General features: G+C 43.3%; 2 protein-coding genes across 6 annotated transcripts in view; one reads left to right on the top strand and one right to left on the bottom strand.

The window, feature by feature from the left end:
- LOC112160030 (whirlin) overlaps nt 1-16,063 on the bottom strand; it is a gene marked incomplete at its 3' end in the record, with an annotated part of 46,761 nt that extends 30,698 nt beyond the window's left edge. The window contains 1 exon segment of the mRNA XM_036212986.1: nt 14,455-16,063. Within this exon segment, the coding sequence (XP_036068879.1) occupies nt 14,455-15,153 (699 nt within the window).
- LOC112140035 (paired box protein Pax-7) overlaps nt 1-21,260 on the top strand; it is a 629,290-nt gene that overhangs the window by 208,965 nt on the left and 399,065 nt on the right. The gene's annotated exons all lie outside the window — the stretch shown is intronic.

Here is a 21,260-nt window from a genome sequence, read left to right as displayed (position 1 = left end):
TGCAGCTTGACACACACAGGCTGAGAGCAGAAACGGGTTCCGTGAGCGCTTCAAACACAAAGCTTTGCTGTCCAAAACAATGTGCCACACACAAAGTATGGGGTTGAGTTGAGAGACACTTGAAGACTTTGAGCAGTGGAAGACCGTAGCAGCAAGGTTTTGTAGCAGGTCACATTGTTTGCTTCAGAGTGACTGACTGTAAACGTTTCTAAAATCATTAAAGCATATGCAGCTTCTTCTAGATTTTCAAAGACCCACTCCAGTTTAAACAGGTTATGTAGCATTCTTCTCATGATGGACATATGTAAAATAACTTTAGACTAAAACTGTGTTTCTGAATATTTTTTATTTAAATCATTGTGAATCAGGAGCAGATGAAAACCTGCATTTTGAAAAATCTCAGGCTGGTTTTGCAGCAACTTACATGGGGGGCAAAGTCTCCCTGCTCCCCTCCATCCTGATGCATCCACTCACAGACAAACAGATCCATGAACATCTTTGAATTCCTCGTCTGAACTGGAATCTGGATCTAAACTGTACGGCTGGATAGCCACGATATTGCTTGCTATTTTTTTATTTTATTTTTTTTTTGCTACGCTAATGTTAGCTTGGGCTTGTGAGGCGCTGTAAGCTAGCAGGAAAGTGTAAACAATCTGCTGATCGACAATGAGCGAGCCAAACTTCTGCTGCAAGTCCCGGCCACAACTCAGTGGCGAACTTCTAATGAACTCTTAATGAACTACTAATGAACTCCTGCCCGTCAGGGATCCACCATCCGGGTCCACCTCCGACCACCAGAGGGAGCTCTCGCCTGAACATTGACCTGCTCTGCTCTCACTGTCACCTTCCTACCACGCTGTTTCTCATCACACTCAACCTCACCATAGAAGCTTTTCTCCTTCGGAATCTACTGGAATTATTGTGTTAACGGTTGAAAAGTGGCTTATAATTTTGTATTTAAGCGTCACCGGTGACGCGTCACGTGTTAAAGGGTTAAAAGAACTATCTGAGGTTCTGATGGACCAGAATCCTCTTGTGCATGTTAAAATGTTAAAATGAGTGGAGTCAAGTGGACAGGACTTCTGGACACGGGCATTTTATTCAATACTATCAAGCACTTGAAGAATCCCAGTAGTGAAAAAGCTTTGAGGAGTGAATGGACTCAATGTCTCCCACCAGGCTTGTATGGAAATGGATTCCACAATCAAAGACCCCTTAAATAGAGCAGCGGGGAGTGTAGTTGTGAAGGATGAGCCTCGGGGCTGGCATGTGGGGTTCAAACCTGCAACAGCTTAGAAGCTGAGTGAATGAACTTGACTGTTAGAGCAGAAAGGAGCAGCATAGATGCTTCACAGAAAGTTGTGCTTCTGACCATCATCACAGCTGCAGGACAAACCATTGACAGTGTAATCATTGGACATATCAAACCCCTCACTTATATATATATATATATATATTTCTTTATCTCAAGTTATTCAAGTTATAAACTGACCAATCAGATGCCTCAGTAAAAAAAAATGTGGTGGCTGCTGGTCCCACCTCCAACGTTTAATTAGGTGTGTTTGAGATCCCCAGTGCCTCGCCTGCATCGTCGGCGAGACCAAGCTGCTGCAGGAAGGGGCGGAGAAAAGCGCCTGAGATGAGGGTGAACGACGAGACTGTACGAGAACAAGGAGTTGGGGGTTGTCCTTAACATTCGGCTGAAAGTTAATAAGCCACTCCTCCTAGTATGATTTGTGCGGTGTTGACTTTTATATTATTTTTTAACATATTTCAGAGTAAAGCAGATAAAAAAAAATCATTTCATGTGCACTGTCCCATCTAAACAGATAAAATATAAATTAAAGTTAATTTTAAAGACAACAATAACAAATATAACCACAGATTATTTTAAATCTTGTTTATTTTTTCATCAGTGATTCACTACCTTCCAGAAAGATTAAAAAATATACCGATTTCCTTCATTTAGCGCCAGTTATTTCACATCGAAGTACAGGAAATGTGTGGACACCGTTTCCCACAATGCATTGTTTTGTAGTCCTCAAGGCAGCTTGAAGCCAGCGCAGTCTCACCTATTTTCTGGCTGCGCTGACTTAAGAAGGCGCCTTGAACCCGCCCTTTTCCCGCGATACTTCGTGACGGCACACATTTGACGTCGGTGACAGAAACTAAGCAGCATACACTGCGCTGCAGCCTGCAGGCGATCTGCGCAGCGCCAGGTCCGCCTTGGTCATCTCAAAAACGCTTATTGACAGATTCTCCAAAGCTCGCTTTCAGTGGAAGGGGTGTGGACTTCCAACAAGCTCACTCGTGATTGGCGACAGAAGTTCCTCTCAAACATGACTCAGACTGACTCGGACCAATCACTCTTAGGGGATACAAAATTTTTGGAGATAAACAGGAAGCCACAGTGACGGGCTTTGGCCTCATTTTACGAGGGCTGGAGGTAAGGCATTATCTATGGGTGACATAAGAAAGGAAAGTTGGTCTGGATAGTTACATTCCAGCAATGATTAAGCGCCTTGAGGACAGAGATCTATGGTGGCCTGTTAGGCCAAATCTAAGGAAAACCTCTAACATATTTCAGTGTATGACTGACAAGTTGTGTGTTTGTGTGTGGGGGGGACGACAGTGACCCCCTCAGGATTTCAGAACAATCCACACTGAGTATGAAGCCTTAACACTGGGAGAGTGAAGCTGAAGCTCCGCTTACAACTTCCAGCACAGGGACCAAGCTAGCAGATGGCGGGTTGGGGATCCTTGCTCCGACCCTCCGGCTGCTTCTTCTTAATGTTACACTGTACGATACATACAGCGCACACACACCTCTCCAGCCACTGTCATGATCACACCTCCTCTATGGAATACAGATGACTGAGGATTGAACCAAGAATTAAATTGTCACCTTAGTGATTTTTAAAAATATATGATTTTTAATATTCAGTCCATCACAACATGCGATTTTCCCTGACAGGACAAGCCTACCTTTGGTTCTGGTCTCAGGTTCCGGTCTTTGGTTCCGGTCTCACATCTGTTTTCAGTGTGATGGTTAGTCGTCTTTGATCTGTCTACAGAGAAATTCTCTCATAATCCCAGTTACCTCTGTTACCTCATTCTAAACCATAATTCCCTCATTCCCCTCCCCCACGGTTATTTCTCACAAAAAATCTCCACATCTTCAAGAGCATTCCTGAAGGTCCTGCCCACTCATCAAAGCTGTAGGGATTCATCAGTCCCACAGACATCCATGCACCTGTCTGCATGCCGATGCTTTGAGGACTGTGTGGTGTGACAGGAGTCATTCAGCAAATCTGTGAAAGCGCACTAAGACTCTGACACACTACAGCATGGTCCCTGTGCTGCTGAGGTAGAGCTGGCAACCTGGGCAGCGACCCTGGGAGGTCTGCCGGCCGCTGGGCAGCACTCGCTTGCTGGCTATGCTGTCCACCGGGGGGCTGGCAAGGATAGCGAGCCTGCCCACTGAATCCCAACGTAAGCCATTGTGGTCAAACACAGGTGGGGCCGCCACAGAAACTGCAGACAAACCCATTTGGGGCCACATGTTCTGACCAGTTTTAAACCATAAGGGGCCCACTTGGCCTGCTGGCTGGGCTTGTGCTATCTTGTGAGGTCCAGATGACCCTCCCATAACAAAAGTGGACAAAGCTGGATAGGATTTCATGTCTTCCACGGACATCAGTGAAAATAAAAAATCATTAGAAAATTTTTTTTAAAAAGTTTGTAGCACCCTTTTCTGGGTTCCTGATGACCCTCACTCCCAGAGTCATCATGGGTAAGACAGCACAAGGAGAGTCTTTAATTGTGGAATTTACATCACAACCGTCCGGTCTCAGAGTGGGCACTCTACCACATGGCTGGTAAACTCCACACTGAAGGGACTCAAACCGTCTTTACAGGCAAGAACCCTAACCACTACACTACCGTGCATCCTGTTTCCACACGTGGAATCAAATGCTTATTTATTTATGTGTTTACATGCTGGAGAACATGTGAATGATAAACTGATTTTTTTTACATTTCTTTGTGGTAAATTAATCATAAACCATGATAAAAAAGAGAAAACGATAAGTTTGCTCTGCTCCCATTAGTCATGAATGTTTCTTTTGTCTTAAAGTATTGACATGTATGTTTTTAATGAAGTTCTTCCTGTTGTTGAATGTCTGGTAGAAGTCCGTCTGTCTGCAGGCTGCATGGCTCTTCTCACAGTTTACCTGAGGCGGGACCTGCAGCGAGTCTCTGCTTCATCCAGCTGAGGGATCCCAGCTGATCCCTGACTTTTAAGCAGAGATGGACTTGTTTATACATGTTCCTCCACAGGAGCCTTCATGTTTAATGTTTTGTCAAGTGTAGGAGGATTTTTGGAAGCTTAAGTAGTCAATCCTGCAGTGGATGAAATTCTGAATTCCAAAATGTGTCTGCCTCTGTGCTTCCAAAGAGAACAAAAACAGACCGTCACTGTGATGTTAAACCTTTTAATTTAGAGGACCAAAGAGAAAGTGTCACAGTCAGAAGCTGACACTGTCAGAGGTTTTCAAAAACACAAACCATTTGTTCATTGAGTTCTGAGAGAAGAGATCAAAAGGAGAGACCTGGAACTGAGGGACTGCAGCGAGTCAGACGCAGAATGAAAAAACAGCAAAAGCAGAGGACAAACTGGAAACACAAGAGGAGCAGGTGTCCAGTCCAAACGATTCAGTCACAAAGATCGGGTCAGGCTGAGGTGGTTTAAACCAACCCTTAAAGTCCCCCTTCCAGGAAAATCCTGATTTTAGAGTTTCTAACATGTCTGTGTGTCATTTTTCTTCTGAAAGAGAACAAATGTAATAAGAAATCATTTTGTTTTTGTATTTCTGAGTATTTCTCCTTTTAAATCAATCAAACTGTCTTGGACAGTCTTGGTCTTTGACACTTGGGCACTACCGACAATATTTTCCAGACACAGACCAGATTTCAAGATCACGACCATCAGATGTTTCAGGAATATCAGAACATTTCCCGCATGCAGCCTTTTCCAGCTTATCACAGCCACGGAACACTTTCTATCTGTGAAACGCACGGATTCTGCACGACAGAGTGATTGAAATCTTCTTGAGGAAAGAAAGGATGGATTTTGTTTAAATAATCCGGATTTTTGGTGAGTAAAATTGTACTATATCCCTACATAATATTGAAATTTTATCAGGTTATTGTTGATGCTTTTGGTGTGTGTTGCAGCTGTACCTGCAGTAGAAGTTTTATTGCAATAAAATAGTTATTGGGGGTTGGATTGATTCAGATGGAGCACTACTGAAGGCCTAGGTGGGAAATGCACGGCCCGCCACTGGACATTACCCAGATTGATGGATGTTTTTATGTAGCAGCGGTGAAGATTTATGCTAGTGAGACACAGAGCTATCATAATCAGACAGGGGGGGGGTCAGGGGCGGAGCTCCAAAAGCCACGCCCCCTCAGAGGAGATTTTAAAACAGAGGCTTCAGATCAACATGAAAAATGTCTTTTTAAGACATTTAGGTTCATAATCATAATTAAAATACTACTGGGAACGTTTTTTAAATAAAAAAAAATTGTCATGCTTTAAAAAAAACATTTTGAACATTTCCTCTGGGTGTATCAAGAGAAGTAGTGAGAAAAATAAATCTCTGATTTTTGTTCCCTTAACCCTTTAACACCTGAGGCGTCGCCGGTGACGCTTAAACACAATCTTTAACATACTGTCACTTTTCAACCGTTAACACAATAATTCCAGTAGATTCTAAAGGAGAAAAGCGGTACGGTTAATCATAGAACATAAACACTGGAGCTGTCTGCGTCTTGTTGTCTTTCTTTGAATCAAATATATTCAGCTCAGCTACTTTTCGTTGTAATGTGCAACACTGCACGGCTTTGAAATGTGCTCTATAGGTAAATGCCTTTTGTTCATTTGTTTAAATAAATGGTTGTGGGAACCGAAAACAGGTTGATTTGATTGTTTTGTTTCTGAATCCCCCCTGAGATGAGTTTGAAACCCGTCTTTATATCTCACAGGTTTAATGGGTTGGAGATATTTTTGATATTTCTCTGCTCTCTGTGCTTTCAAAACTTTTTTGTTCAAACTGTATCAATTTTTCTCATTTGATGCCATCTTGCAGAGTCACTAGCAGATTTATTTCTAAGAGTCTTTCCACAAAATAACTGCCTTCAATTGCCATCTGGTCCCAGGATTCAAACAAGAAAAGAGAAGAAAATATTCTTTAAAAAAATGAAAGAAAAATACAAAAAGAAAACAGAAATGTAGATCAATGTAAAAACATGTAGATAAAAACAGAAGGATTCTTAATGGAAAACACTCCATCTGTTAGGTTGTGTTTGACAGGATCGTTTTGATCAGGGTGATGGGGGCTAAATGTCAGTTTTATAAAAAGACATTCATTAAGACTCTGACTGACATCATAACTTACAGCAGATGATCCCCACTGTCACCTGCTTTTATGACAAGCAGCACCAAATGTCAGCGTTTCTAAATGTGAAGCTTTGCATTAACTTGAGAGGGCCAAAGAGCAGCAAAATGTATCTTCCTGCACTTAATGAGCATCACAGCAGAAACACACCTGGATGCGACAGAAAGAAAGAAGGAAAGACCCACTGTATAACAGAGCTGTACCCAGTGGTCTCCAACCTTTTTCAGGCCTCGGACCAGTTTAAATGTAACGGTATTCTCACAGTCCGGTCCTAAAATTGGCATTTTTTAACTTCTGGTTTCTGAAAATCTACTTTCAAAGTTAAATGCTTCTACAAGAAATGTTGTTTAAAAAAAGTCTAAAAATATCAATAGATATTTTATAGAGATTATGAAGATTCAATGAAACAAAGTTGTTGATTTGTAGAAGTCGTAGGGGGCCATACCATGAAAATTCTACTTTTTTAGGTTTTAGGTGCATTATACTGTTCATTCCTCTCTATAAAGAACCCCAACGTGGTATTTTGATCCGAAGAGTAATCCTCTGAAAACCTGCACTATCTGCACGAGCGCGGGCTGCTGCCGTGACGTCATCTTAAAGCTCTATTGTAGTTCCAACAGAATTCTCTTAAAAACAACGTCATAAAACCACAACGATGAGACACGGAAACTCATTCAAATGTGGTCGGATGAATTCATGCTCAATAAAACAACTTTTAATCTGATCCACATTGATTCTACCAACAATCTACACGTCACAAACTCTTATTAGCGTGTGTAGCTTAGCCGTAGCGTCTCCAGTAACCGTCATGCAGGATTCCTCCTCGGTAACAAAGCTGCAGTACAAAGTGTTGAACCTGACCTTCATACAGACGATCAAAATCCATCAGAAAATACAAAGTTTGAAGAAGTGAAAAACCCTGAAAAGATTTTGTCAACCGCAGTGCATCCATCTTTCTCTTCTGTTTTGACCCGCCCCCATAGCTGCTGGCCAATGACTGAAGAGAGCTTTAGTCAGATGGTTTTGTTTACAATGTTTGGTCATCCTGAGGAGGGTCAGGGAGGCTCATTGACGGGGGCAGGCTCAAGGATGACATTGTGAAATGGGCGGGACCGAAAAAGCTAGAGTCTCAGAAATCGAGTCGTTTTACTTCCATGTATTAAAACGGTCCACAAAAATGACTAATATTTCATATTTTTAGTGTTCTGGAGGTAATATGTGATCATAGAAATGGATATAGTTTACTGTGAAAGGCTGAAGAAAATCATGGTATGGTCCCTCTAAAAATAAATTCCATAAAGAAAATATTATCGTATTTTCTGGAGTAGAAGTCATAAATCGCTCTGGAGTATAAGTTGCACTTTTGGGAGAAAATTGTGACGTTTCAGAACAAATCCAACAAGTTTAGCGTAACTAAAAAATAAATAAATATATAAAAAGAATACCAATCTTTTGATCTTTATAAGAAAAATATCAAAGTTTAAGAGTAAAACAATCAGATTATCTTCCATGTTTGTTTTAGACACTTCTTCTGCTGCTGTCAGTAGCAAATACTTATACTCAGATACATATCTACTTATACTCAGATACAGCGCCCTCCAGTGGTTGTTAGAGGAAACAACTGCTAAATGACAGCTGGAGTTTACCGGGAAAATTAAAAATATATGAACCTATTTATATCTTTTAAAAAAAAGGAAGAACATAGGAGAATAAGAGAACACGTCAACTCCACACAGAAAGCTCCCTGTGGGATTTAAAGCAAGGCCTTGTTGCTGCGAGGTGAGAGCGCTAACCACTACACCACTGTGCAGCCCTTGCACATTACAATAAAGCTAAGACATCACATATACTAATATAAACATCAAACTTTTTTTCAACAAATTTCAATAAAGAACAAATGTAAGTACTTTAAAAATGATGCAACATTAAGACCAACATTTGTAGGTGTTTTTTTTTTTTTTTAACACAAAAGAACTTTTCCAGGATTCAGGCTTTCTCCCACTTTCTAGAACCAGGTTTCTTAACTGCCTGCTATGTTTGTCCCCCAGGAGTGCGTTTGGTTGTCTGTAATGGGCATGATCTGCCTTTGTCCAATGATGATGGCTCCACCCTATTCACTGGTTTGACCAAACCTTCTCCTCCATGAGAAGTGGGAGAGCGGATCCCACTTGCCTTTGGAGTACGTTTGCAGTTGGGTAAGTGAATGACCCTTGGGGCAAATTGAGCATTTTCTGCTTTTTGCAACTCTCTCTGGAAGATGTTGAAGGTGTTTACATCATTGGATTAATGATCTCTGGAATTCTGCTGATTGGAACTGGCGGAACCTGGATGTATCAGAACCTGGATGTATCAGAACCTGGATGTATTGGAACCTGGATTATCGGAACCTGAATGCATCGGAACCTGGATGTATCAGAACCTGGATGTATCAGAACCTGGATGTATCAGAACCTGGATTATCGGAACCTGGATGTATCAGAACCTGGATGTATCAGAACCTGGATGTATCAGAACCTGGACATTCAGCAGGCAGGCAGAAGCTGTGTCTGCCTGCGCCTAAACATTCTACCCTAATCAGGAACCCCCGAGCCCAGGGCACACCCCCTTGGACTGAACCAAAACAGTCCGCTGACGGTGCAATAAGCAGAGTCCATTGTCATGGAAGCCTACATTCCTCCCCTCTCCATGACTCTTTCCCTAGATTCAATGCCTCGGTGACTCTTTTCTTGCGTGCCGACTATGCCGTATAGCCCTGTGTGATGATGCTCGGCTGGACGTGTGGGAGTCCGTTTGTGTGGACCTCTCGTCTATGTTACATCAATGTGCTTCCATTGGTGTATTTCTGCCTTTGCTTCAATCTATGCTGTCCCACTGCGACACAGATCGAAGATGCTGGATTTCTGACATTATTCCTGTATCCTGTATCCTGCTCATGTGTCAATTCTGGGTGATTAGCAAAGCTAGATTAGCATGACTGCTGCCAACCATTGGACAATATGTTAAAGAATAAGTGAGTGAATGAGTGAGTGAGTGAGTGAGTGAGTGAGTGAGTGAGTGAGTGAGTGAGTGAGTGAGTGAGTGAGTGAGTGAGTGAGTGAGTGTCTGCAGGAGCCTCCATCAGGTGTAAGGCGGGCATCACCTGGACAGGTTTATGGTCCACCTGACAACTACAGAGGTCTTTTTTCAGAGGCTATAGATGGAGGCAGAAGCAGACAAGGAAAACTCTCCCAGGAACACTTAGCACCATAAATCCCCACCAGGACTAAAGCTGACCCTCCACCCCCCCTTACTGTAAAGTAGTCAGTGTAAAGTAAATGTGCATCAAATTACAAACGTGATCATGTTTGGCCTTGCAGTTTTATATTTAGACAGTAATGTAAGAAAACGTGTTTGAAGGGGGAAGCCTGTCACATCACATCTGCAACTGGAAGGAAAAACGTCCCCGAGCTGCTGAAGCCAGAATCCAGCTGAAGGTGTCACAGGCAATAAGCTGGAGACGGCTGACATCCAAACTGCAAAGTTGGACTTTTTTTTTACTTGTTTGCTCAGAAGAAGTGTAAAGTTCAGGAGAGCATTACAGTATGTTCAACCTGCACCTTCAACTGTGACAATCCTTTTTTTTATTAAGAAAAAATCCATGCAGATCTCAATACACGAGCATCCAAACGCTGCTGAGAGCTGCTTGCTGACTCCATCAAATGTAAAGTGCAGCGAAGAGCATCCAGCTGCAGTTCCGTTTTTTTATTTTTTATTTTATTGTTCTTTGTTTCAAACACAAAATTAAAGTAAACATAAGAATTTAAAAATAAAATATAAGAATTTAAAACATACAAGAATACAAAATAAACATAAGAATTTAAAAATACAAATATTAGAATTAAAAAATAAAAATATACAAGTAAAGCATATAATGTGCTTGAAAAGGAGTGGGTAGAAGGAAATTCTTGTGTGGTCCCACCCCTTTCTACATTTTTTTGTTACGTTGTCTATTTATGCTTTTTTTTTTTTTTTTTAAAACAGCACGTTTTAGTTGGAATCTCTCCAGGAATTTTCTCACAAACAACTGCAGTTTATTGTTGAGCTGTTTGGTCTGAGTGGTCAATGGGGCTTTTCCCTTCAATATTTAGCAAAAGACACAACTGCACAGGAGATCTTAAAAAGTTCCAAAGAGACAGAGCTCCTACTGTCCTGCTGATGCTTCACTTCTGCTATTTTAACTTTGATGCTTTTGTTTGATGCCTTTCTGTGTGTTTTTTGGCACATATAAATGTAATCACAATTTCAACAATTTCAATAATGTTGGTATCAAAACCTTCAGCTCGTTCAGGACAATACCGCTTGTACTTTTAGTATTCATAAACTTTATTATTTTTGAAATATTGAGCAAAATATGCCCCAAATGAATGAGAAATTGCTCAAATCCTTTAAAAACATTGAAACTTGTGAACTACGTACTCTCAGCCAGAGACACCATTCACATTTAGAGAACTTTAGTTCTACTGGATTTTTTAGGCTAATATGAAGGTTTTATTTTAGCAGCATGCTAGCTATTTTTGGTTAATTTAGACTGTTTTTTTGCCGTTTTTAGGCTAGTTTGGAACTCAGCTAATATTTCACAAATATGCTAGCTGTTTTGGTAAAATTAGACTTTTTTTAAATTTTGGGGTTTTTTTTTGACTAAATTGGAGTTTAGCTAATATTTTAACAATATGCTAGTGTTGACATTTTTTTCAGTTTTTTTTCCTTTGCTAATTTGCATTTAGCTAATATTTTTGCAAGGTTTTGGCTTCAGCATTTTCAGCTATGAGCTCTACCATCTTCAGAAACCACATTAACCTTACAGCATCCCCAAGGATTATCACAGGTAATGCTATAGATCTAGTTTGATCTGTTTTCTCTAACTCATCTCTTTTCAGGAAGACATTTGTTTTGTCCTCTAATAAACATTTGCACCAACTTCTGCTTTGTTCTGTTTTTGAAGGTCACATTAAAAGCCCCACATTCTCCCTCCTTCAGATGGTTTTTAAATAACGCCTGAGTTTCTCTCCTGACAGGATGGGCTATCTGAGTGTTGGTCATATTTTCTGCTGTAGTTAGAACTAAAGTGCTCAAGTATTTTTGGATTCAATTTTGATATAAAGACAAAAATTAAATATTTGTTTAACATAATTGATGGGTCATTTGTTTCTATTAACCCTTTAACACTGGAGTTCCAGTGTTTATGTTCTTTGATGTAAAATATTTTGTATTTAAGCATCACCGGCGACGTCTCAGGTGTTAAAGGGCTAAACTGGATCATTGTGAAAAGTAATAACTGGAGTTTTGTGTTGTGTAGAGACGAGCTGACAACAACAAACTCCATACAAACACTTTGCTTCTAAAGAAGATAAGGTTGAAGACCAGATTCTGTTTGGAATAAACAGCGAAGCAGAAAGACTTCCATGAAGGGAGACGAGCGTAAAAATCCCGTTTCATGGAGATATTTTTAAACCCAGAACAGCTGAGGAACACATTGACTTTCCTGCCTCAGACCTCACCCCTGAGTGAAGTGCTGTTCCTCCCACATCTTCTCCCTCCCTCGCGCTTCATTTCTGTTGCATCAAACCGAGAATCAAAGTTATGCAGATGCGGATGTGCGGGAACACAAAGTGACTATTTCTGTGGTCTGTCTGCTTCTCTCTTGAGCTTTAGTGGTTAGTCATCTTTGTAGTTACATCATATCATCTCTCTGCACGGCCCTCCAGACAAGCAGAGGAGGAGGAGGCTCTGCAACCCACAATCTACATCACACATACCACGGGCTCGCTGTGAGACGGTTACTTTTACTGCTGCATCCAAGTGGAGAACTTCCAATCACCACAAACAAGCTACAAGGCTGCAGGCCTGTGAACACAGTAGCTGTGAACACACCAGCTGAAAGTCTGTGGGGGTCAACAGAGGACCAATCCCGTCATGAGACACAGCTCTGATCACCAAACCCTGTGCAGCTCAGCAGTTGCTGTCTTTCTTCCGCCTCCCGCTGAGGAGCAGTTTTGCTCTCAGCAGTCACATTTACTGACGCTGCGACCAAGCTTCATGTTGGATGGAGCAGCTGTCAGCATCAGCAATCTTAGCTGGCATGAACACACAACACAACATCCGAAGCTGAGTGAAGCCATCAGCAGCATCACTACCTCTGAAGTGAGCTCTGCTCTTCACAGATTTAGACTTAGGCTGAAGTTTTCCTCAGACATGGGCTGTGGATGGATGATGAACGGAGGTTACTACAGACTCAACGCTGGGCTGGACAGACAGCACCACGGACACCACATTAGGGCTGCTGCGATTAGTCGATTAGTCAACGACAAACTTAACAGTCAATTAGTCGTTTCTTTATTTTTTTTTCTCTCTTTAAAAAATCTCAAAACTCACTTTCTTTGACACACATGTGCAGTAGTGCTAATCCGGGTGAGTATTGATGTCACAAGGAGTTCTGAAAGGGAGCTTGAAAGTGTGGGAAACTTAAAAAATTGAAAGAAAAAAGTGTTTAGTGCAATATCTGCAAGGCCGAACCTGTGTTCCGTGGCAGCACTACAGCGATAGATGAACACCTGAAGAGGAGGCACGTTGTGACCGAGGATGATAACGATGAAATAAACCATTTCATTCATTCATTCTTTTATCTATGACATGTCAGTCACTTCTACTCTGTTCAGTACGTTGAAGTTCTTTAGAATCCTTCTGCCTTTCTGCCTGATAGTGGGCAGTCTCATATAAGACCGCTGACAGGGCGAGCACGAGCATGAACGTCTGCACGTCAGCGCTCGAATGTCTGGCTGCATTTCACAGCAGATTTGTGTCCTGTCGCAGCGTGGCGGTTCTCTGGCTGCAGCCGATCTCCCAGACTTCACCTGAGCTCGCTCAACACGGCGGCAGACAGACAGCTGCTGCGGGGAGCGGGAGCGGCCTGCTCGGGTTTCCTGATCTGTGATGCTTAACCCCCCTCCCCGGGTTAATGTGGGACAGCCTTCAAGCTCAGACACAGAAACACAGTGGAAGCGGCTGTCATCCAGACACCCCCCGAGGGAGATTAAAACCCCCGTAACCCTTCAGATACAGCAACCCCTACAGGGGTAGGAACCCTGGTCCTCTAGAGCCACCTTCCTGCATGTTTTCCAACACACCTGCTCTGGCATGTTCTTACTGGCTGGACACACCTGAACCAGGAATCTCCATCTTCTTGAGAAGGTTATTAGCAGCAGCTGATAATGCTGCATTTATTGTGATGCAGAGATGGGGAGTGGTCATAATTGATAGAGCACTGTAGACCAGCACAGTGAGGCTAGGTGTAAAACTCATCTTCAGACGTTTGTCTTTGAGTTTAGAACAATCCACAAATCTTCAATGTGAGATTTAAAGGTTTTTGAGGATGTGATTCTCATGTGGATCTTTGAGGCAGCAGGTCTCGGGTTTGCTTCATAGCAAGATCGGGTTGAGTCTGAGTGTTTGTGCAGAGACTGCTGCAGACAGCCTGCCGTCACCACAGGTGTAGTTTACCTGCAGAGAGAGTTATGTTCTAGACATTAAGAAGACAGAAGAAGACAGAAGTGCTCCCCATTAAGCTCCACATGTCTGCAGGACTTATTGTTTCCCTCCAGCTTTTCAGTGGCAAAGACTTCAGCACCTCCCAGACAGGTGTTCATGGGGGCTGCCACGATTAGTCGACTAATCGATCAATAATCGACTATTAAAATAATCGTTTGTGGCAGCACTAGTGTTCATGCAGCTCAGGTTAACAAACCCTCAGAGCTCTGGGCTTCGCGCGGTTCAGATCATGTAGGGGGCGGGGCTTCAGTCCAGAGTTTGATCACTGAAACTGCATCACTGAACATGAAGACTACAGCTTTAAGATCACCTCTGTCACGAGTTCTGTGTGCACTCCCCGAGTTTTCATCAATATCTCTGCACAGTCAAGCCCTGTCATGCCAGTTCGCGCGCGCGCGCGCACATGTCATACCTTGACCGCGTCCACGTGAGTGACGTTGTCAAACATCATGTCGTTGGCCGCCACTATCTGGTCCCCGACGCGCAGTCCTTCTCTCTGCGCGGACGAGCCCGGCTCCACCAGGGACACGTAGATGCCCACCCCGTGCTCCGAGCCCCCGCGGATGCTGAAGCCCAGACCCTCGTGGCTCCTGGAGCGCGTCAGGGTGACTCTGCGCACCTCTCCAAACAGGCCCTCCCAGAGGAGCGCGGCCGTGGTGCCCGCCGCGCCGGGAGCCTCCGGAGGGGCCGGCGCGAGCGGCTGCTCCTGCAGGCAGCTGACATAGGTCTGCAGAGTGGGGTCCCCCTCATCTCCGTAGATCTCCACGCTGCCGTTGCTGGGGAGCAGCTCCGTCTTCAGGTAGAGCCCCTCGGAGGTGTACTGGTCAAAGAGCAGCTGGTCGGACCTGGGGATGACCAGGCGCAGCATGGGCAGCAGCTGCCGCTTGCTGGGGCTGTTCAGGATCACTTTCAGAGTTTGGACCAGGTCGAAGACGTTGCGCTTGGCGTGGTAAACATTGAGGCAGTGGATGAACTGCTTCCTCTCCACGTCGCTCAGCAGCAGGTTCAGACCGTTGTGGAGCCTCCGGACATTGGCCGAGAGCGCGCGGCCGCCCAGGCCGGCGGAGTTCAGGGGGGAGCCGGGGGGAACGCGCTCCAGATCAGCGCTCATCTTGCGGCATGTCCCGCACCGGCTTCAGTCACGGAGCGGGGCGCGTGGAGCATCTGGAAACGCGCGCGTCAGCCTGCATGGTCCTCACGTCTGAAAGGAGAGGAGGACCGTGGAGCATTCTCAACAGGTGATCCGAGCGCGCGGCGACGCAGGTGCTCCCTGTCCTGCGCGTGTCGGCTCCTCAGCAGGACGACGCAGCTCGGGATGGATCCCACTGGGACAGTTCAAACTCCTTCTGAAGCACACCTGTACGGCTGAAGACCAGAGGACACAAGACCCCTGCGCTCCTCAGAGCCGCCTGCAGACGCAGTCACCGGCGAGCGCGTGGAGCCACGAACTGGACTCTCAGTCCCTTAGTCGGAAATGACGCACTCGTGTGTGTATGTGCACGCGCGTGCACATATGCCCGTGCGGGTGTGTGTTGCTTGGAAACTGACAATCACTAATTCCACTTATTTCAGTGACTATTTCTGTCAGGCAGCAGCGAATGTCGCTGAACGAAAGCAGAAAACATCAGCTTTGATCAGAAAGTTTCCAAACGTCGTTTTTGCTTTTAATAAATCCAAGTGATGTCAGTGTCTGAACCTGAGCTCGGTACAGAGGAGGGAAATGCCTGCAGCCTTCGGCTGCTCCATCTGGATGCAGGTGGCAGTTTGTGCCTGTCAGCCGTTAAGCTCATCAAACTGCATTATAAGCTGCTCTGAAGCTTCTTGTCATAACTGGAGCCTCAGGCTATTTTAAAACTGCTAATAATAGAGCCTCAGCGTTGTCTTCCTCCTCATGACACTTAAAAGATTCCTTTGTCCAGACTCCTTACTTCATAACTTCCAGAGTTCTGCCTGGAGACCGAGTCCCTGCAGAGTGTAGCTCCGCTCTCTGCTGAAAAAGTTTCCCATCCTGCTAACAAGAAAGATGGAGACATCATTGCAATCCTGTCATCAGCCAGCTTTCCCTGTGATGGAAAGCTCCTAAAAATGAACACTTGAGAACACATGCTGTCCTTTGTAGGAACCAGACTGCCAAGAATACTAATCTAAAATCAATCTGAAATATTGATAACGTGGTGTTGTGAAGAGATGAAGTTATGATGACAAACCTGTTAGTTACTCCAGCATCTCTAAGGTCCTGTTTCTCAAAGAGCCAGGAGCCCTACGACCCAAATGAGGTCCACTCCACAGTAGGAAAGCAGCCGCTGAATCTCCCAAGATTCATTAGATGCTGGTTGACAATATCACACGGTTTTCACATCGCTTTCCCATGAACGTGATTGCAGAGGATCCTGCAAACAGACATTCAAGAACACTGTGTTCACCATGTTAAACGCTGTAGTAGTGCTGAGTGATACTGAGCATTTGAGTATTGTTCCGGTCAAATTCGCTGATATCGATATTTTTTGTAAATGCGATGGATCTGACATGAACCTCAAAATCTCAATAGTTCTTAATCACCGCACATGGTTTTAGAAAGTTTTCCTTTTTAAATGACTTGATAAACATAAAAAAATAATTAGGACAATATTTTCAAACTGCTGGAGAGACTCGGCCTCTCGGCTGGTCTCGATGCCGTCCCCCCAGAGGAGCTGCAGGAAGCGACTAGCAGAAATATAAATAATTTGTAACTTCTTAGCCTTTAAATAGAACAATAAAACAGGTGAAAAGCAACGTATCAAAAACAACCCAGCATTTAAATAGAGTGGAAATATTGGTAACCGCGGGCTGGTATCGATCTAATACTGACAACTTGAGATTGATCATGTCAACATTCTGGATCGATCCATCCGGACTACATTTTAGAACACAGGGATGTTTGACCAATGATTGATGTCTTTTCTGAAAAAAAGTTAGAAGTGTACTTTCTAATTGCTGGTGTTGTTCCCGTAGTCCAGGGATCTGCAACCTTCAAATCTTAAAGAACTTCGAGTTGATTTGTCACTGACCACAACCCAGCAGGAGCCACAGAGTCTGATTTAGAAAAATAAGACAGTGATCTGTATCTATGTTGGAGCTACTATTAACATACATATAAATAAACTGTTGGTTTATTGGCATAAAAAAGAGAAACATGAAGATAAAATGTATTTTTGTCTCCCTATAAAAGTTTTTTTTTTTTTTTTTTTTTACTTTTGACAAAGGCTCCTTTTCAAAATAAAAGACAACAAAGGACCATCTCAACACTGGAAATTAGTACTGAGATGTCAGCACTGAGTAGAAATTAGTTTACAGTCTGTGGTACATCTCAGTCAGAAATTCAAAATTAGATGAGATCAAAGCTAAATTAAGGGATTTTTTGAACAATAGATTTCTAGTAAATTGTTAAAAAAAAATAAAATCCACCTTTACGATCTGGTACGCCTTAAATAGGAATTCTGGTGCTGCCTGACCTCCAGTTGATTTTTTGTGTTACGTGTAGACAAAGATGCATCAAAGTGTTATACTGTAGTACAATTTTGGTGAACTATGAAGCCAAACCACTTGATGGATTATTAGAGAATGATGCGTAACGTAGTCAGGAACTTCATGGGGTGATGAGTAAACTGTCTGTAAATGAGTTTGGTTTAGTTTATTTTACTTTGCTACTTATTATTTACTTTACAGTTATTTTTTAAAATGAAAACGTTTTATCCCTTTAACCAAAGAGCCACCATGGAGAAGTAAAAGAGCCACAGGTGCCTCTGGAGCCGCAGGTTGCAGACCCCTGCCAGAGTCTGAAATGACCTCGATGACCCCTCTTGCAGTCAGTCATTCACTAGTCTCTGACTTCAACTTAAGGTAAGTCTACACAACTCGTAAATGTCTTTCAGTGGTGAGATCTCAGACTCTCAGCAGGTCTTTGACTCACTGTTACCTTTGGGAATATGATTTTTTATGGTTCCGTTCTCCTACAGATGATATTGTCTAACAGAACATTTCACATGTTTTACAAGCACCATCAGATACACTGGCCGTTGGTTTAAAAGCTCTCTGCTTGTTGATCATGGTCGGGTCGAACCTATGGCAGATATCAGAATCCTGTGGGATTTCCTGTCCCCTGGCAGGCTCAGAGGCTGCTTCTGTTTCTGTTCTGAAGGTAAGCCGGCTCATCATGATGCTTTCTCTCACTTCAACAGTCAGGAGCTCGTCAGACTGAAGGCTGACTGATGATTTGACCCAGTTTTAATTATTTTGGTGGAGATAAAGATGAATGTCATTTGCTCATTAGTAATACAATGCTTTTTGTAATTTAAAGGTATTTTTGAAAAGTGTTTTCTTTATCATCATTTTTTAATAAAATGCCTTAACCTTTAATTATTGTTGACAGCATGCATTAAAACATATTACCACACAGGTTTTCAAATGATGCCCGTCATTTTTCACAGCTGTATTTACACTGAACCGATGATCTCTGACGCCCCCTGCAGGACACTCACGAGCAACAATGAAATCTTAGGACGGCTAGATTTTCTGGGGTTTACTCCGGCCACCTGCCAATCAAAACACAAACAAACTAACAAAAAAAAAAAAAACTACATTTTTATGTACAAATAAAAGCTTTAAGTAAATCCCAAAACGATGTGATGAAAATGCCCTCTTCCTAATGAACAGAAGGCAAAGGAAACACAGTTTTCCACATTCTGGGTGTGAAATCTTGTTGGATTCTATTGATGAAACTGAGGGACTTTTGAACAGCAGTCAACAAAAGAAAACGTTTCTTCCCCCAGCTGGGGGCTCTAAAGAATGCACAGAAGTTTATCTGCAGCTTAAAGCCCTTCACTTTTATGGGAGTCAGGTCAGAGCGGCTGGATGGATCAGTGGGCTGCATGCAGGATTGGTGCGTGAGAAACCAGGGTTCGGTTCCCAGGGGATGTGATCCGCTCCTGACAGTGTGGCCCTTGGGCAGGACCCTTCACACTGCTGCCTAACTACGTAGCCACAGAGGTCCCGGGTCTGGGACTCCCTGTGTCGGTCCCAAGCCCGGGTAAAAACCAGGGCTGTCAGGAAGGATGGCACAAATTGCCAGACACCTGGTTCCACTTGCAGCAGGATTAGTGGACAGAGAAAGGTAGACAGGAGAAAGGCTAAGCTAACAGTCCACAAAGCTAAGTCAGAGTGATGATCCAGGCAATGGGTCAGGGCAGGCGCCTAAGAGGCAGAGTCAGGTACAAATCAGGATAAGGATCAGGTGACAGGTGACGAGATCAGTCAGAACAGCTCGGCATGGAGGCAGAAAGACACGAGCAATACTGTGTACTGAGCAGTCTGGGCAGAGGTTAAATGACCTGTGGCTGATAGACTGATGAGAGTCAGGTGTGGAGACATCTAGACACTGTTTGCTGGGGTTGATGGGAGATTGTCCTGACAAGGACATTGGGCGTAAAACTCTACAAGCCAAATGTGCAGATCCGTGAGAGCTGGTTCACTGTAGTGACCCCTGACTGGATGTGCCAAGAGATGAGCAATAACTTTAATGTAGAAGTCAAGTGGAAAGTGCTCACTTCTTATGCCAGCTCCCAGGGGTCACTTGAAGAAATGCAGCACTTGGTATTTTGTACCGGGGTAGATGGGATCCGAATTCTTTCAATCTCCCTTCTGCTCCATTTGAAGGGGGAGTGTAAGTGTGTCCAGGAAATGTATTTTTTTAATCTGACCCTCCAAACGGAAGGATACAACGTCCACCTTGGCAAGGCTAAACCGCGTTGCGCTGAGAAGCACTTTTCTTCTTGTTGGTGCGCTCTGAAGCACAGAAATTTACATTTAAATGTAAGAAATGACTTTTTGTTGAAACATGACCTTTTTCAAAGTTATAAAACCACTGTTGTTATGTATATTTGAGCGCTGATGGCTCCCCGCTAACGCTAGCGGACCGGTGATTATTGATGACATCATCGACAAAAGTGACATCCGAAAATACCAGACACTTTTTTTAAAGTCTCCCTTTGTAGGGATAAATGAAGGATAAATGAAGAGAAAGAGAAGATTTCGGATTGGGCCTGATCTTGGTGAATTTCTGAAAATTGAAAATGTCAATCTTGTGAAGGTCTTTCTGCTGAAGAGCATTCTCCAACAGTACTGACAGCTTTAAAGACCCACTCCAATGAAATATGAAGGTTTCTTGTGTTTTAAATGTGTTTATGCAGCATTTTTCTGATGATGGATGACTTATATAAAAGAATTTAAGGTTAGAATTACATTTCTAAGTATTTTATTAAAATCATTGTGAATAAGGAGCAGACAAAAAAATGCAGTTGGAAAGAGCATAGAAACTGCTATCTCCAGGCCACAAGCTCCCTGCTCTGCTCCATTCTGATCATCCACCGGGAGACAAATGAGACAATAGATCCATGAACGTCTTTGTTTTCCTGGTCTGAGCTGGAGTCTGGATCAAACCTGTACGACTGGATAACTCTGATGTTGATCACCGTTTTGGGGGCACTTCTATTGCTAGGTTGGGGCCGTATACCATCAGGAAAGAGGCAAAGGCATGATGGGAAATGAGGATAGGCTTACACCTCCCCAACAGTCCCGCCCACACATCAGAGGTGAATTTCTGATGAATTCCTACCGCTCTGCAGAAACTATGTTCTATTAAACGACAGTTTTTGATTTTGGCTAAAAACATCATCATCAGAATGAAAAGACGACTGGGAGTTATTTGACAATAGATCAAAAGATGATCAGAGTAATCCATTTACAGCCATTGCCACAATCAGCTGACTTCTCCATGACGACATATACATCTTCAATAAGGCATGGATTCAACATTCATACATTCATCCATGCATGACAGAAAAGGTGAGCCTTCAAACGTACATTCAGCACTACCGCTCAGCCTGGACTCAGTCCATGTCCCTTCTGGGCCGGATCCAAAGTCAAAAAGCATCAACTGCAGTGAACTTGTATTAACCCGAGTGATAAATGTCTTCACTGAGACAGCCTCCAGGGAGAGAGCAGAAGCTGCTGCTTTGGAGGAGATAACTTCATCAGAGGAGGGAGGATTCTGGACTTAATGAAGTGGGTGGTTTTATCTTAAGGCATAAATCCTCAGTTAAAACAGCCTGTCATCCAAACTCCACGTCAAAGACTTTTTAAACAAGGCAGAAAAGTGTCTCTTTTAGCTGTTAATAGAGGAAG

Source organism: Oryzias melastigma, linkage group LG7 (genome assembly GCF_002922805.2).
Source record: "Oryzias melastigma strain HK-1 linkage group LG7, ASM292280v2, whole genome shotgun sequence".
Taxonomy (NCBI): Eukaryota; Metazoa; Chordata; class Actinopteri; order Beloniformes; family Adrianichthyidae; genus Oryzias; species Oryzias melastigma.
This window is presented reverse-complemented; position numbering and strand designations above follow the sequence as displayed.